This window comes from Dipodomys merriami, unplaced genomic scaffold, assembly GCF_024711535.1.
Source record: "Dipodomys merriami isolate MVZ:Mamm:240054 unplaced genomic scaffold, mDipMer1.0.p SCAF_1, whole genome shotgun sequence".
Lineage (NCBI taxonomy): Eukaryota > Metazoa > Chordata > Mammalia > Rodentia > Heteromyidae > Dipodomys > Dipodomys merriami.
This window is the reverse complement of record NW_027202270.1, coordinates 101,331,764-101,350,353: the sequence shown is the minus strand read 5'-3', so window position 1 is coordinate 101,350,353 and position 18,590 is coordinate 101,331,764. Positions and strand designations below refer to the sequence as shown.

At 42.0% G+C, this 18,590-nt stretch overlaps 1 protein-coding gene across 5 annotated transcripts in view; it reads right to left on the bottom strand.

The window, feature by feature from the left end:
• Window positions 1–1,164: 1,164 nt before the first annotated feature.
• Window positions 1,165–18,590, bottom strand: part of Npas3 (neuronal PAS domain protein 3) — an 890,187-nt gene continuing 872,761 nt past the window's right edge. For 2 of the 5 annotated variants that reach the window (XM_070026485.1, XM_070026486.1), the window contains 3 exons: window positions 11,047–11,194; window positions 7,548–7,663; window positions 1,165–5,899 (listed from right to left, as the gene is read on the bottom strand). In XM_070026485.1, the coding sequence (XP_069882586.1) occupies window positions 4,476–5,899; window positions 7,548–7,663; window positions 11,047–11,194 (1,688 nt within the window). In that variant the 3' untranslated portion in view covers window positions 1,165–4,475. Of the gene's footprint in view, window positions 5,900–7,538; window positions 7,664–11,046; window positions 11,195–18,590 lie in introns of all 5 variants that reach the window. The other 3 variants (XM_070026490.1, XM_070026491.1, XM_070026480.1) reach the window with 3 other exon arrangements.

Below are 18,590 nucleotides of genomic sequence, written 5' to 3'. Positions count from 1 at the left end.
CTCCAGGCAAACCTCTGAAAGCCATCAGCAAGAGCTACCCCATCAGTGTCTACCAGAGTGGCCTGGGTGAGCTCTGGTCTCCTCACCATCATCCATTCGGGTCTAGCTTCCCTAGTTTTGACCTCTGCAATCTTGTTATTTCTTATATTGCTGGCACTTTGGAGCAAAAGATAACTTTTGGAAAAATAACTAAGCCAATTCAATTCTGTGTTCTCTCTCACCCTCTCCTTAGCCTCTTAAATACTTATTTCAAGGACCCACGTAGGGAACAGCAGAAAGCCTACAGACCTAACCACACTTTCATCCATCAGTCTCAATGATCATATCCATCATCCCTCTATTAATATTATTTATCCCCAACTTAGCAAAAGCCACTAAAGACATAGACTGAGGCAATGATATTTACTATCATTCGTAGTTTGGGAACAAAAACACATCTCTCTTTTGGCTTTGATTAAGTTATTCTCTCTCTTTTTGGAGAGCACAGCCTGAACAGGTAAACTACTCAATTCTTAACTTTGAGATGCTACCACAAAAACATGCTACCATATTACCTGCCTTAAAATGTAACAGGCCACATGCTGACTTAAATATAACACAGCACAACCATGACTTAGCTTGTCTGGAGGAAAAGAAAAAACGTATTTAGAATAGAGAGACGTATAAGCAATGGAAAAGTTGGTTACACATTATAGATCATAATAAATGAAAATATCAAGTGCATTTTAAATGATTAATGTATGACAGCTCTCATCACTTACTGAGCATTAATCAAGAAAGAATGCACCCTTCCCACAGTGGTTAAGGTTGCATACCCACTGTTCAGCTTTGAGAATATGCATACTAATGCTTGGTATGACAATGAGTTGGGGTAGCTGAAAATTTAGGATGGTTGCAAGTTTTGTGTAGTATTTGGATTAGCATCTTAATCTGGGCCTTGTCAGCCTCATCAGTACACAAGCTATGCATTTTTTTTCCAAAACTAGCAAAAATATGGATGCATTTGAAATCTTTTTTTTTCTTTTTAAATAAAGAATAATGACCAAAGTACCTGCTTAAACAAATACTACCAGCATTCATTAGTTAGGATGGTTACATGTAAAAGAAATGATGCCAGATAGTAACAAATCCAAGAGAAGTTTATTATGAAAATGGCACCTGCGGATGAAAAAAATTAAGTTACATAAAGACAACCATGTATGTGACATGTATGAGAAATCTACAAAAGTATAAAAAGAACCCTGTTGTAAATGAAGTATGTACATTTCTGATTTGCAGCATTATCAATGGTCAATGAAAAAAATGTTTCAAAATAAGCCAGGCACTCAGGAAGTTAGGTCCGGTTAGCTTCACACAAAACAAATGTACCATAGCTGTCGCTTTGTAATGTTTTAATTATTTTTATATATATATCGTAGAGTTGGTAACACTGCTAAGATTTTTACGAACAGAATATCCCTTTCCCCATTATTCAGCTACTTGGCACCAGTCTCCTCATAAAAGTTTTCATATATTTGTACAAGAAATAGTTAAAAACACAGACACAGTCTTCACAGGTAATGAAGTGTTTTTTTTTTTTTCCATTTTGTATTTTAAACACTATGGATTTAGACAGCAGCTGTGATTATCTGTTAGTTTAAATCACCAGAAATCATTTTGACACAACACAGAAACATTTATAAAAGAAAAATAAGACAGCTGTCTAGCTGTTCTTTGTAGCTGATAGGTGCATTCCTTTGATTGTTCAATAGCTAGAGTAGAGCTTCCACGATTAATCTTTAAGTTTCTCAATCGGCCTTCTTCATCTTCTAAACCTATTGCAATCCTTCAAGTAAGCTCACTACTAAAATTTGTGGCATCCACTTCATTCTGTTATTATGTTACCATAGCTTGGGCCCAACTCATGGAATCAAAGGTTCTAGAGGAATCCACTCCACACAGTGATATTCAAAGGACAGCTGAGTTACTATATTAGCATTGCACGAATAAACAAATATATATGACAATTCTATATTCCATTACCCCCACCCATTTTGTTTTTTTTTAAAAAAATGTTGGTTGACCTTTGAAATAATTTTCTGTCTCACTGGTAATTGCTTTATATATTGCTCCATCAGCCAACCTGAAAAAAAAAAAAAAAGAAAAGCACCCACTGCTTATAGGTAGAGCACAAGGGACTCTGGGAATGTTAACAACTGAGGCTGTATGGCATCATTTATTTAATATATCTGAGCATTATTCTTCAGTGCTTTTTGTTGCACTCCAGGAGGGAGGGAGGGAGGGAGGGAGGGAGGGAGAGAGAGAGAGAGAGAGAGAGAGAGAGAGAGAGAGAGAGAGAGAGAGAGAGAGAGAGAGAGAGAGGAGAGAGAGGAGAGAGAGAAAGAGTGAGTGTGTCAGTCATACCCAGAATTCCATTGTGGGGAAAATGGCTCCATTAACCTTGAGCTAGTTAAGAGTCTTTTTATCTCTGAGAATGAAAAGGATTTGGAGGACCAGGGATGGAAAGCAGAGAAGGAAAGGGGAAAACAGGAAAGGGAAGGGAAAGTTAGGAGAGGCAGGGAGAATATACACCAGCAAAGCAACGGCAGGAATTTTCAAAAGTAAAACAGAGGATTCACAGACAGTAGAAGCAGTATAGGGTGACATTACAGAGGAAGGCCACCACACAAAAACCACTAACCCCCAAGAATCACTGATTCACTAGGACTGCAGGAATGGGACTGTACCACTCCAGACTAGAGATAGAGCACAGAGAAGACAAAGGACAAAACAACTACGTTAGCTTAGTATATACTGCATATAGAAACACACATTGAAACTGCAATGGGACTGACAGCCGAGGACACGTACACATTGTACACATTACAGTTCTCACATCTGTTATTAGATGCCTTAACAAACAACTGCCAAAAATGAAGCAGGAGAAGAATTTATACTTGACAGTCATTTGGAGTGTTTGACACCACACTGATTTCTGGCAATGCAGACAAAATAGGATTATTTTTTTCTTTTTCCTTATTTTTCTTTTTTTTTTGTTTTGTTTAACTTTAATGTGCAGTTTTCAGTTGCAGTTATCTGTCTGAAGCTTATTAACCCATTCTTTAGTTTTAAAACATATTGGTTTTAACCCAGAAATAAGAACTCAAAAGAAAATAAATTCCATCAAATCAGTCCCTCAACATACAACCTTCCTTTTTTTTTAAGCAAAAAGTGAAAGAAAAACAAAACCCAACAAAAACATGTTTATTTTTCCTTCGTTGACTCCTAAGTATTATTGAAGTTGTAAAATTAGCCTCAGTTAGACTGAGTTAAAAAAAATAAAAAGCTCAACAAAAGGCAGATGTACCTAAACTGCTCCTCAAATCAGTTTGATTGAGTTCATCAAAGGCCCCCTTTTAAAAGGGCTTTACTGACCCATTAAATTTAATGTGAGGCTATGTTTGTTAGTTGGGAGGTAAAACATTTTAAATCCTGCAGCAAACGTTAATGAGGGCTTTGTCTTAACTAACCAAGGAGACTGCAGCAACTGACTCCACACCAGGACAGAAAACATCGTGGTTTTTTTTTTTTTTTCTTCTTTTTCTTTTTTTTCCCCAAAAGCCAGCCCAGGAGCTGCATTTTGTATGAAGACATTATAGATTAATAAATGATAGCACCATGATTTTAGAAATTAAGTTAATGTTTCAGTAATTAACATTTAGTCCAACTTTTTTTTGTAAAAACAACAACAAAAAAAACCCCAACACATTCTAGTCATAGGCCAGAAATTAAGTTTAAGAGCCCAAATTATTTTTTTTATGTGCAAGTAAGAAAAATCTTAAAATCTTAACCATAAAAAAGAGAATTAAATTCTGCATAAAATTCTAAAATACTATTCCCCTATTTTTTTTAAAGGAATTAGGAACAGAAACAAACAAACAAAAACCCACCACCCCATTTCATTTGACTTAGTCAAACAGGGCACATTGTTTATGCTTGTCTCTTTCCATCTTGATCACATCAAGATCTTTAGGAAGAAACCCTCAATGGTTGTCACTCGAGAAATCTCTTGACCACGAGACTGAGTATTCTATGGCAGAGGCATATACACGTTAAAGACATCTTAATAAAGATGCAAAGAAAAGCCAAACAACCCAACACACATCTTTAGAAGAAGACAAAATGGCAGGCAGTTGAACTGGTCATCTGACCCTCGGAAGGCCAAAACAATAAAACTTGTCTTTACACAAAAGAATTAAGTCAACGTGAAAGGAAGGGGAATGGGATGGGGGGGGGTGGAAGGGGGGGACCGCCGCGTGGAGAGGACGCTGACCTGCTCGAATTCAAAGTGCTAGAATTAAAGGTCTAAAAACTGAAAACGCCGACCACCATGCCTCCTCTGAGGAGCCCTGCGCATGCGCATGCGGCATGCGCACGACCCACATGTGCACGCACGCACGCACGCACGCACGTACGTAGGCACGCGAGCGGACGCCTCAGTCCTCCTTGCGCTCCAGAGTCTGTGCGGCATGGATGCCATTGCTGTAGACCGGGAAGGGCAGCGTGGAGAAGAGTCCCTCGGCCGTGGTGAACACGTTGCCGGCGGGCATCTGCGTCAGGCTGGCGGCGCTCACCGCCCCGCCGAACGGTCCCGACATGTTGAGCCGGTGCACGTGGTGGTAAAGCATCTCCATGGGCGTCTTGGGGTCGAGGCCGAAGCCGGGGCTGTTGACGTCCACGAAGTTGACGGCGTGTGCGTTGGGCAGCAGGTTGCCCTGCATGGCCAGGGTCACCTCGGCGGGCGCGTAGCGGATGGTGCCCGTGGTGTAGACCCTCTGCGCCGCTGTGCTGGTGGCCGCCAGGGTCCCGGTCACCCGGTGCACCAGGGGGAGCACGACGTTGCCGGCCTGTAGCCTCTGCAGAGCCTCCAGGTCCCCAGTGTACAGCAAGGAGTTAGACGCCCCGGGGCCGCCGCCGCCATTGCTGCCTCCGCTGCCGCCGCCCCCGGGGGGGTGCTTGTCCCGCGGGGACGCCGAGAGCGGGGGCGACAGCGGGTCTGAGGCCGCGGCGGCCGCCACCACCGGGGCCAGGGCTGTGCTGCCTGAGGTGCTGAATTGAGTCTTGCGGGTGGCCGCGCCGCCGCTGTCGGCGCCCGGCGGGGTGAGGACCGAGTCCGGGATGGCCACGTGCAGGCCCGCGCCGCCCGCGCCGCCGCCACCGCCCGGCGGGGACGGGAAGTGCTCGGAGCTGGGGGGCTTGGTCATGCTGTAGGGAGACTCATTCCGGGAGATCTCCCGGTTGGGCGGGTAGTTCCAGATGCTGCTGTCGTTGTCGAAGTTGATGGGTTCCGAGATCTCCGTCTTGATCTTGAGCACAGAGGCACTGTGAGGGGAAGACAGCAGCCGCGGGGGCTCCACGAGCCCGGCTGCTGCTGCTGCTGCTGCTGCTGCTGCTTCCAGGCCGCCGCCGCCACCGCCAGGACTCGACGCGCTGGAGAGGCGCCTGCGGCTGGCGCTGCCGCCCTTCTGGCGTTTCCGCCTCTTCTTGCGCTTCTGGTGCTTGCTGGAGGCCTGCGCGCCCGCCTCGCCCGCGCTGTCCGAGTCCTTGGCGCTGTCTGACGTGAGCGACTCGCAGTTCTGCAGCCGCAGGTCCGACTCGCTCTCCACGTACCGCTCCACCTTGATCTGCATGGGGCCCAGCCCCCCGAAGCCGTCCTCGGCCGCCTTGGGGTTCTCAAAGTCCGAGTGTTCGAAGCTGTCGTCGCTGTCGCGGCTGTCGGGGTTGCTGGAGCTGTGGCCGTCGTCATTGCAGTTCATGTCGTTGTCACACGCATTGCCCGACTTCTTCCGGTCGGGCTCAGGATCTTCGCTGTTCTCGGATTGATTCCCCTTCTCGTCAGACTTGGAGTTCTCATTGTCCTCTGTGCAGGGCCCAGGGTTGGGGGAGGGCAGGGCAAGGGGAGAGAAAAGAGGACATTGCATTAGCAGGGCAGAACCAGCTTCTCACCTGGAGACTGGCGGGGAGGAGGGAAAGAGGTGTCCTGTGCTCAGTTACACAGCCTTCCAGTGACTTTAATGACCAGGCAGTCTCTGTTGAGGGCCTAGATTAGCTGAAGTTGGGACAGGAGATGTGAGAAACGACACTGTGTCAATGGGACTGGTCCATGGCTGGCTCTTTTAGTAAGCTTCTGCTATCCAGGCCCTCAGAAAGGCCAGGACACCTGGTGCAAATGCAGGATGGTAGGTCTCCTCTTATGCGTAGGCACATTGAAACTTTAGAAGTTCTGCAGAGATACCCAGGGGGGCAAAATTAACCTGGGATAAGGTGCCAGGTATACAGATGATGGAATGCCAGGTGACACTTAAAGAGCTCTGGACTTCCACTGGTGCAGAAAATTTTTGTTATCATTATTGGAAGCCACACCCTCTAGCAAGTGTTTTTCCATAACACTTAGATTCATTATCTGATTCATTGTATGTTTTAATTTGCTTCTGTCTCTTTCCTCTGAAGGAATATAACTGGTGGGGATAATCCATGTACTTCACTGCTGTAGTAAAGAATTTCCAAATGATACAATTGAAGGGGCAGGAATATTATCAAGATCCACTATGAATATTTGTCCCTTCCTCCTGCCTTCCTGAAGCTGTGTCCTGTGTATAGACATTCATGTTGCTGTCACTGTATTGGAGGAGCCCTGATGACAGGAAGAGACTTGTCATCTTCTGCATTTTAGGGAGAATTCATTTTCTCAGTAAATAGCCTCAAAATATGTAAGGATGATGGTGATTTTTATGGCTCCCCCATGATAGGTTTGGATGGCAGCCTGCATTAGAACCTTGGAAAAACATACAACTTCTCTGTCCTTCATTTCCCCTTCTGTAGCTGTAGTGGTAGGATTAAAATAGGCTTAGAAGTTTTTGCAGCTGTAACATTTTATGAATTCTGTGCTCCCTGACTTTGCATGTCTATGGGAGGCAATTGAGAACTGAAGGAAAAGTAAAATTTTGTATTAGTTTTCCTATTCTCAAATAACTATTTAGGAAGACTACTTCCCAAAATAATGGGGAATAGTAAAGCATTCAGAAAACAAATAGCAGTCTGGCACCCTGCAAGAGGCATTCACCCATATATAAATTATTCTGCTTTAGAGGTTCAGTAGCTTAGATCAGTTCTGAACATTTGGGGCTCCAAGGCACAAACTTTCTTGGAGCTGGCAGGGTTATTCCTATACCTGTTTCCAGAAAAGAGGCTTGAGTTAACTGTGAGACTAAAGCATGACTCCTGTTGGCTAGGGAAGGACTAACACTAAATCTACCTATCTGTATGTTTATGTACGTATACACAACAACATACACATATACACATGTATGTATTTATATGTTAGGTAAATATATGCATTTATGTGTAGAGACGATAGGAGACTCAGTAATAACTTGGTGTGCACATCGTGATATAAAATTGGGCTGTTTGGTTCTCTGGCCATGGCCCTTTGGCCACCACCCCACCCTTGCATTTGGAGAGGCAACCTGAAGCTACAGAACATGGAGAAGTAGTAATACCTGTAATACCTGAGGTGTCTTTAGAGTCAGATTCAGAGTCAGATGTCTCGGAGGATTCGGAAGTTTTCTCTGGCAGGTGGGGGAGCTGTGCGATGTCCATAGGTGTGTCCTTGTACTCAGGGTTGCTGTGTGGAGGGAGGCATTCATTAGGAGGGCAGGCACTCACTCTGCATAATTTGCTGTGAACCATTTCTGACACTTCCTTGCCACAGTTGTGGAGTTTAAAAAGTTTAGAAGACTAAACAGAAAATCATTTTTTAGCTCTTTGTGGGACTATTTCGAAGCTTGGATCGCATGTTCCAGGATACAGGTGCACTCTGTTACAGTGACTGACTATCCAAATGGGACATAAAAGGCACTAAAAATCTTTTAAACTAATCAGTCAGGTACTACTTGGGGGCAAGGGAACTGTGCTTCTTGACATTCCTCCCAGTACAGCACCTGAGGGGCTGGGGGAATAAGTACTCTCAGCAACTCATTCCCATACCTCCCAGTGTGCCCTATCTTTCCTTGGGCTCCTGATGAATCCGTTGCCTCAGTACCCTTGTCTAACCCCCTTAGTGTAACTTCTCAGTTTTTCTGATGGTTCCAGAGGTAGTGGTGGTGGTGGTGAAGGGGTGGGGGAGGTGAGCCCTCAGTGCCTAACGATCTGTCAGATGCACAGGTGCACCTTGGGATGTGTGGATTATGGCTACCGAACTGTCAACACACCCATTACAATCACATTTTCATCTTTTCATGTGGTGTACACCTGTGACTTGTTAGCTAGCAATCTGATTGCAGTGTGTGTGGGGGATCCCAGTGTGAGAGGGGCCCTAGCAGAATGGATCTAACCCCATTTGCGCAAACATATTTTTGTTCTATTTTTAATGTAGAAACAAGCCACCTGTGGAAGCAGAATATTTCTGGTCAGTTTGAGATGGCTATCTTCTGGAAAGCCCAGTGTATGAGCCTCTATAATCTGAAGGCACAAGCAGAACATATTGCCTTGAAATGGGAAGTGCCTCTTCTAGGCGTCCAGGATGGCCAGCCAAACAGATGATTATTGACTCATTTGCTAACCTCTAGTGAAGTGAAATTCCCATACGAAAGAGGCACTCTTTCAGTAACTACTCTTAAAACTTCAAAAGTTCCTTTGAGGGTTAATTCAACCAGAAGGATTATCAGGCATTTACTCCTTAGTGTGAATTAGCTTTCGCAGTAGTTTTCCAGATAATCAGATGAGACTAATGATAGAAAGGTAGACAGCATTTTCTCTGAATAATCTGAGCCTGTATTATAAGGGAGGGAAAAAGACAGAAGAGCAGTAATTTCAGAACAAGTTAGATTGAGCTTGGTTAGGCCCTGGGACTGAGGGATTCTGAGCAGGAAAACATTTTGAAATGAAAACATTGTTTGTTTTTTTAGCGAAGAACAAAAGCTATGAATAGGGGGAAGAAAAGCAAACTTTAGTAGTTGCTGCTTTGCCGAGGTCTCTTCCTTTCCTTTTTAGATATCCAGCCTATAGATGGGTTGTTGGGTGGCTAGCTTGGTGGAATGTCCTATACTAAAGCTCATTGACATCACTTTCTTTTGTCTAGGTGCCATGGGGTTTAAATGGTCACTTGTCCTCCAATTTACTGTCCTTTTATTGCTGACCTCACTGTAGGTCATTGGGTCAGCTGGAAAAGGTCTGTCACATTTGAAATAGGTTCTACAGCCCGAAGTCTGGTCTTTGAAATCCAAACTGCCTCCTTCCTGTCTATTATAGAATATGATGGAATAGAATCACCAAGCAGTCATGAAGTTTTGTACCATTTGACTCCATGCTAGGTCACTGGTATCAGTCCCAAGTTGTTCAGACTGACCTTACCCTTACCATAGGAGGTAGGCTGGGAAGTCTTGGGGTTGATGAGGCAGTAAGAAAGGTTCAGAGCAGAAAACAGTCTTCCAAAATGGGAGTAACAACTAGACAGAAATTCTTAATGTCCTGTTCACATCAATGTGGAAGACAAGATGTAACCTTTTACCACTGTTTTATGCTTTGTAGTAATGAGTCTGCTTGGGTTATTACTAAAGAATATAATGTCATAATACCTTGTTTCTATTTTCTGTTTAGGCACCTGAGTATCACTTCCTGCATTACATATAAATGACTGTTCCATGCAGCAATATCTAAAAGGATCCCTCGATATCAGAACCCTCTGGAACACATCATGACTACAAGGGATAGTTTGCATGAAGGCCCTAGGAGAAAGCCCCAAGAAATGCACATACTTTTACCTTGGGAGAGAATTAACATAGAGCAGTAGAGGTCAAAAAAGATAAAAGAAAGTAGATTAATGAAGATTCTTTTAAGTGGTCGCCATTAAGGCCTTCTCCACAGCAATAATCATTAGTGTCTGATTGATACCCTGTTGGAAGCAAGCACATTCGTGCCTTCAAGTCATCATGAAAGTATGTGAAACACTGAAGGGCCACTGTGCTGATAAGCCAGCCTTGTTAACATCTCAGCTCCATTTGGCTGTTTCAAAGAAAAATGGGATTCAGGTAGTCCCTGTCAAAATTTATCAGCCAAAGGGCACCAACTTCCATTCATTAGACCTACTGGAAGTTTTCTTACTTAGACCACGTGGACCCTTTTGGTGCCTTTAGGGACACAGAAGCCAGACTGGTATGATGGTGGTGGGAGGAAGCTAAGTCAAGCATTGTGAAACTGCCTTGAAATGGGAAATGCCTCTTTATGCCTCTTAGATTGGTGGAGAACCTTCTAGAAGATTCACTCCAAATACAAATCACCCTACCTGTTGGTCTTACTTTTCTGCTTGTTTGGATCCAAAAGCAGAAAGTAGGGTAAGAGAAAAGGTATGGCACAACAGAGTTTACGAAGCGATTGAGCTTGGACTTATTTATGGATATAAGTTTGAAGACATACTGTAAGAGCAGCGGAACATGTCTGAGATCACATCAACAGGCAAAGGAAAATTGTCTCCACTTTTTATCATGAGATCATCATCATTCTGGCAAAGCAGTTTATGTTTCTCCATCAAACCATATAGAGCTGGCTGAGGGCATGGAAGGGATGATGAGCAATAGGAATATTACATACTCTGTCCCTCCTCTCCATCTCTTTTGCTTATTTTTCACAAGGAGTAGAGAGCATGAGTGAGAGTGTGGAGGCTATAGGTAAAAGCATGCGTCTTGAATACTTCAGCTAAATATTTCTGCCTCAGGCTGAAGTCTGTATCATGTTTTTTTTTTTTGGTCTGAGCATTTGTGAGAAAAACCAAAGCAATTTTTTTGACAGAGTTGGCCAAATGTTGGCAACTCAAGAATTACTAGAATCTTGCAAATCTTCCCTGAGAGACCTTTCCAACATTTTGATTTTCTCACACTTCTTTGAAACTTGTGGAAAGGGGAGCAGAATTTCCATAAAACTCTGTACTACTTATTATTTAAAGATAATATAACTTTACATCATTGGGCTGCACAACTTATAACTGGGAAATAAAACAATTAGAAGATATACCTAAGAAGATAATTCACCCAGATGATGTTCTTTTCATTTGCATTCTTGGCATTAATAGCTATGGTAGCACTAGACTGTATCCAGATATATCCTCCATTCTTCTGCATCCAGCGATAGTACTTCGTCACACACTGACCTTTATTCAGCACTGGAGGAAAAAAAAAAAAAAACCAAAACAGAAGGGATGGTAATAAGACAAAGGACATGTGATTCTCATCTGCGCAAATCCTCAAGCCCAGAACCTCTACCCCTTCTGTGGGCTTAATGTAAGATGGCACTAGTAGGGCTGGTGAAGTCAACAGTTCGGTGGAGTGGCTGTGCTGGAGGAGGGTTATTGGCATCTGTATCAAGACTTTATTTCTTTTCTGGCAGAAAGGAAGAATAAGAGGACTACAAATCCTTTGGCTCACAGAGCACTTACTACATTGTAAATATTGTCACTGGGTTTGACATGAGATGGGAAGCAGAGGATATAGGGATGTGATTTATTTGGAAGTCCTCTTTGAGGTCTGGATATTTGAATGGTTCTAAAGATGCTTTGCCTCTCTCTTTCGATCATTTCGATCTCTGTTTCGATCAGTTCCAGCAATACTAACTGGCACCTTTACCCATCTGTCCCTTTTGATCTTGGCTAACCAAATTTATTGTTCTCAGATGGATTGAATTGATACTGTTCAGTTGGGAGAAATTCAGGTGAGACTGCTGAATGTTGGGATGAAATAAATCCCCTCATTGAGTCAGAGAGAATCCCTGGCCTAAGGGGGAGACATGGAATTGACTTGGCTAGAGCCAAACAGAGTGACGGCTCCACACAGACTCTGAAATATGACCCAAAATGAAGGAACGAGTAAAAACAATCAGTAATGTGAAACGGTGCCATTAAATACCCACTGAAAGAGAGCTTTAAAATGCAGATGTTAAAAATGATACTTTAACCAAAATCTTGCCAAGTTGAAATTGATTTGATTTGTATCTGGGTACTCCTGAGCTAGTAAAAGGGGAAAGTGCAGTAAATCATCCCCTGAAATAAAGTGCTATGGAAGGGAATGGTTTAAAGGATGCTGAAAATGTACAGAAGCTGCTGTTTGGAGTTGGTTATGGATCACAGCAACTCTCTGCTCCCCCCCACCCCCACCCCAGGAAGTACCACCCGCTGGTTGGCCACTAGAGGGCAGTGTGCACTCATCTATGTGGCCCACTTTTGGCATGTCCTTGTCTCCGTCTGTTGAAATGAAAAACCTCTAACTGCTGTAATAAATTTGGCTAAATTAGCTGCTAAATGGTTATCTCAAGTAATATGTATTTGCATTAATCATCTTGCTCTAAACCAGAACAAGCCAGAGTCCTAAAGACGTAGTAAATTCATATTGTCCATTTAATTACGGCTAATAAGTGCTTCATATACAATAGTTTCATGAAGTACATTTTGATTTTTTTGGAGGTGTGTGTGGATGGATAAAGGGTAGTCACTTCCAAAAAAAGTCATGTTTCAAGATACTGAAACTCTTGCAGTCATGTCGCGAGCCACTCTCCCTGCCTATGAAAGTGATCGCAAATGAAACCTCCACATGTTATGTCTTTAAACATATATGCTCTGATGCTTTTCTCCAAAGCTCCCCCTTTTTTTTTCTCACAGTGTGCTACATGCATGGTAGTAAAATTTAATAATAATGTCTTCACTGTTGCTTGAAAAAGGTTTGCCTTGATGAGTGTTTCATATCGTGGCAGGTTTCATTCTAAAAGGACTGCACAATTGAGGGTATTTTTAAGGTCTGAAACATCACCTTCTCTTGGTGATGAGGCTCCACAGGTAGCATTGTACTCTCCTTTTGTAGGCAATTGTAAGTTCTGACAGTATGCATGCATGGCTCTAAAACTGCGTAGTGAAGCTGAAAGCAGTAAAATACTAACTCTGCCATCCAACTCTTCTGTCAGATCATTGTTGCATGCAACAAGATGTGCTTTTATTCAAATCTGCTCAACCTGGTTAACTTAATCGAGGAGTTGTGGGTTGTGTCATTCTGTCCACTTTCTTCACAGAGAAAACATATACTACTCCAGTCAGGCTGGTAGCACAGTTCTGTTTATATTTAAAATAAAGGATAATATCAAATAGTTGTGGTATTTATGTTTGCTTTTTGGTGGTATTGGGGTTTAAACTAGGGCTTCCTGCTTGCCAGGCAAGCACTCTATCACTTGTGCCACATTCCAGCACGGTTGTTATATTCTTAATTAAAAGGAAGAATCCCCTTTTTAGAATCAAATGAAAACAACAAGGTGGGCCCCGTCAGCTCATCCTGGATGGGAATTGTGGACTAGAGTGTGACTCAAAGCAGGTAAAAGTTAAAAGATTTTTACAATATGGAATACAGAAAAGGGCAAATGAATAAAGCAGTTATAAAATTAGCAATTGCATCAACATAAAGCTCATCCCATCATTTTTCTAATAAAGCAGCAGACACTTGGTATTTTTGAGTATGTAGTTATAAGAAAGCCATCACTGAGACGAATGCTCAAGATACAGAATTCAGTGCTATACTGACGATGCCTGATTCATTTTCCCCATAATGCTACCCAACTTCTAAAGACATGCCATTGTAACATCTCATTGTAACATCTCACTTGAATTAGCGCATTACTATTTACTTTGCTTTTGGGGAGCCATTTGCTTTTGATGGGAGGCCAATTTTTACAATTTCAGGGCAAGGAAACAGTGGATTACAGTGATTTAAACACAATTGATGGCAACTGAAGATTGTGTGCTCCTCTGCATTAACTGAGCTACATAATTCAAATGTGGGAATTAAAACCTTTTGCTTTTTGAAAGGCCTTTCATTTACTTATTTTGATCATGTTTAGTCAGAGCCACATATGGTAAATTTGCAAAGGTGGGCTTACTGTACTTTTCCTTCAGCTAAAACCCCAACAGCGAGTAGATATCTGGGAAAACATCTGCCTCTGTGGTTCTCAGCCATCTACTGTAGAAAGAGCTGAAAGGCTTATTTGCTAAAGGACTGATACCATGCCATCTTTTTGAGATGAAGTAGGGTGACCTGGTCTTCTTAAACACATCTGTGCATCCTGAGATGATAAATACCAACTTACTAGGATGCATAATTATGTTAGTATAGTCTTTACCAAACCCAGGCTAGGGGTTATCTGTTGAGAGAGGAGACCCAAATGAAAGAGAGGCAGTGTCAGTGAGTGGTGAGTTCTGATGGGAGGACAGGATTGAAGGATTGGAGAGCAAGGGGTTCCTTGGGGAGTCAGAGAACTATGATATTGCCCTTAGGTTATTGTGGTGAATACCAAGAAGCAGGTTTTAGCGCCCACAGCGGGCAGCTGAGGAAGACAAGATTGATGTAACTCATCATTTTGCCCTGGGCTAACCTGACAGAATTTTAAAAGGGTAAACGTTTTAGCATGGCCTTACATGATGACTTTTTTCTGGAGATGAGTGAAACTCAGACCCTTGCACCCTTGCATAGGGCACAGGGCATAGGCCATAGGGAATGCAGATAACTGCAAATACGGTGTGGTATTAGTGCCCACGAAACTGAAATGCTGACCAAAGATGACCCAAGTTGCTTTTGTTTTTGAGGAAGTTTCATGAAAGAGGTTATTAGGCTGTTTTACTTTTAAAACGAACAAGGAATTTTGGGGGGGAAGGGGCTTGGTTCATCTAGAAAATAAATTTATGATTTGTGGGATGAAGCTTATTTCTTGAAAGAAAGAAAAACCATACTGGCAAATCAGTTGGATCATTCCAGCTGCGCCAGAGGCAGGATCTGACAGCTTTTCCTGAGCTCATGCGGGCCTAATCAGCTGAAGAAGAAAAGCCACCTTGGTGCCAGTTTGAGAGAGATTTTTAGTGGGTAATAAATTAGAGAACTTGAAAAACACAAAAAAAACTTCCTTTCTCTTGAATTTTGTGGCTGTGTTCTTACTTAAAATTTTTAGATGTAGATTGCAGAGCAAAATGAAAATGTTTATGTCTGGTTATTTGGGAAACCAGAAATAAGTACAATGGTTAGTTGATATGGCATTCCGAAAGAATAGTTGAAAAGATATAGGTACCCATCAAATCAATGAGTTCAGGAATAAATTCATATCTATGTATTCTATATATATTCTATAGGGAATGGAAGCAGAAGGAGAGAAAGAGATATGTTGATTATAGCCCTACAATTGCATCCAAGAGATACTGGTTGCGTTTCCAGTATATAAGCTGCATCTTCTTTTTCACTGCTGTCCCAAATCCTGGTGTGACCTTCAAATGAATTCACCCAGCACATGATAACTGTTTTTAAAGGGAATGTGATAGGAATTAGTTTAAAATTCGAATGTTTCTTTTAGATTTCTCTCACAGGTACATACAGAAGCATAGGGAAGATAACAAGATTTTCACATGTTTACTTACAATTCAGAATAGTCTAGACATAATTGTGAAGGGCTCTGCCACCATATAAGATACTACCTTTATTCCTCTGGGCCTAGATAACCAACTGTGGGGTGAGCACTATCTCACCCTCTAACCCAAGCTGCCTTAGAGTTACAAGCCTTGCTCTTCAGAGAACAGAGGTGACCCTCCACTGGGGAGAAGAATATAATACAGATTAACAGAGAAATTGAGTCTTCCTTTTTGAGCTAGGCCACTGCTCACCTCACAATGAGGGGGGCTTTTTGCAAAACACTACCCCCTCTAACTCTGGAAGGAGTGGAAAATATGGTTCTATCAGAAGAAAGTTGCAAAACGCTTGTATTTTAAAACATGTGACCTTTTACCATCAAATACTCCCTCAAAACCAAAACATAAAAAAAGGGACTTGGTAAATTTTATTGAATATTCTTTTAAAATGCCACCTAGTTTTTCCATTCAGGCTTAGTGGTTGGCATACAAGAAATGTGCTGCTTATAGAGAATAATTACTTGTCTCCAAGACCCAGGAACCTTTTGCTACAGTGGGTGTCCAGGTCCTAGCACACAGATACCAGCTAAGGGATTTCAGTTTTCCTTGGGAAAACTTAGTTCACAGTCCAAGGCTGATGCCTGAAAGGACATAAAGGAAGCCAGTGTCTGTGGCAGGAACATACGTCTCTTAGTAAATCAAAACAAATCAGTATAAATTTGCCTTTAGAAATATGAAGAATAAAGCATACATAGTCTCTTCCTGTTGGGCTGTTGTACAAAATCAAAGCCAAAGAGGCTAAATAGTGAGTTGTGTCTTCTAAAGAAGGAAGCAATGGAATGCAGTCTGAAGATGCAGATGAAGAACGCATATCAAAGCAGTCATTTAGTAAAGTATCTCACAAAAGGACATTTTAGTTGGTTTGCATATGCATTGAAAGCTGCAATACTTGGTGCATTCAGGTAAGTATAGAATAAATAGGAAATAGTGAGCTCATCAGAGATGCCACATTCACACAGCTGAACAAAGAACGTTATTATCATCATGGCAATAGGACACATCTGCAGGGACGCTCACTCCCTCCTCAAAGTACCTTCATCAATGGCTGTGGAGCTAAGGGGGAGAGTGGTGCCTTTGCTAGGAATTGTGTGTGTGTGTGTGTGTGTGTGTGTGTGTGTGTGTGTGTGTGTGTGTGTGTGTGTATACGCGTGCGCATGCGTGTGTGTGGGTATAAGGGTGTTGTGCTAGAGTCATACTTTCTATTTAATACCACAGTTGGATGCTTAGCTGTGGCCACTCGTTCTCTTTCTACATTCACAAAACTGGCAGATAAAACATGAAAAAGAATACTGACTCTTTAATCTCGGCTTCTCCACCTAAGGCCCAAGGCAGGCTGACAGGGAACTTCATTCTGGAAACAGGTTTTTTTTTTTTTTTTTTTTTTTTTTTAAATTCTGGATTACTTTTTCCTCTTCTTTTGAAAATCTGGGCTATAGGGGAATGAACCTGACATAGACTTAAAACAAGAACAAGTTTCTTTATCTAAAAAGTTATAAGTCCTTGATGCTTACTGGAAGGTCATTTTGAAAACCCACAGGAGAAACAGCATTGCAGCTAGTGACTGCATGAAGTGCTTTATTTACTAGGAATACAGACAGTTTTTCATTTAGAAGCACTCATAGGATCAGCCGAGGCTTTGAGGCTGGGCACTTCCCTATAGATTTTGCAATTAGTGAGCTAGATGTCTTATAAATGGCAGGCATCTACAAATTGGTTTTTAGGTTTTTTTTTTTTTAAATCTATGTGCTGAGGAACATTTGGTAAAGTTGAATGATATTTGATACTTAATGTGAATTACGAGCACAAGGACAAAAGACCTGTGGATGTTCTATGAATGAGTATGCATCATCTATGGATTTTTCCCCCTAATACACTAATGACAGGCCTTGCCTGAACTACTATCTGTGTGATTTACTACCTCAGAAGAGGCTTTGTCCTATTGTACTGCCAATTGATAGATTTTTATTAACTGTTAATATTGAATCATGCAGAAAACATTTCATTGATTTAGCACATGTCAATTTGTTAAGTTTCAAAAATAAATTCCCCTTCATAATAATGTTGTGAGTTGGAGTCCAAGGCTCTGAAACACTGATAGATTTTGTATCATGTTCTAGGATGGAAAGAATCAAAGTGTTGGTATGACTGACATCCAAGATCTCAGGTTTTGTGTTTTTTTCCCAAGCAGTCTTCAACCAGAAAGTTTCTTTCTTTTTCTTTTTGCTTATGTGGTGCTGAGGAATTGAACCCAGGGCCTCAAGCATGCAAGGCAAGCACTCTACCATTGAGCCACCTTCCCAGCCCTTCAACCAGAAAGTTTCTTTCCTACTCATCCCTTCCTTTTGTAGCCGAAATAGTTAAGCACAGTATTTTCAAAGCCCTCAGAACATTTTTTTTTTTAGGGAAGAGGCAGTACTTTGTGTAAAGGAAAGAAGCAGTGAACTCTTAAGCATGGATTTGGGAAAGATTGATGGCTAGGGAGTAAGGGGAAGGGAAGATTTCTCCAATCACCCAACAAGATTATTTTGAGAGTGTCCTTTGTGCCAGGCATAGGGGATATCACAGTAAACAGGACTTATCTTGGGCCTGCCCTCTGACATTAGTCTGAATTAGACATGATCATTATTGCCAGGGATCAGTGTAGGTTTGAAGTGAATTTTGGGGTGATGAAAAAAACTCAAGGGGGAGTTACTATGGTGTGAGGTAATGAAAAGTTTCCTTCACTCTTAAAATAGGGGTTTGGCTCTACTTGCCTTTCAGTGGCAAGTAGCTAGCCATTTTCATTCGTAAATTCCCCACAGTGAGTGCTTCTTTAAAAATGAAGAGCAGAGCAAATAAGAGTATTAGCACTGTCAAGTTGAATGGAATATAGTGGAGGCTAAAAAATGACAAATGGGATGGAGACTATAGGAACTTTATGTCTCCAAGTAGATCCCGAGTGTCTGCTTTTTGTTGACTCTACTAAGCATCTTTAAGAAGAAATATATAAAAGGTCAGTCATAAGGCTATAGAAATTAGTGCTTTATAAAATCTGTATATTTAAGCATGGACTTATTCCTTTTTTTGTTATGGGTCC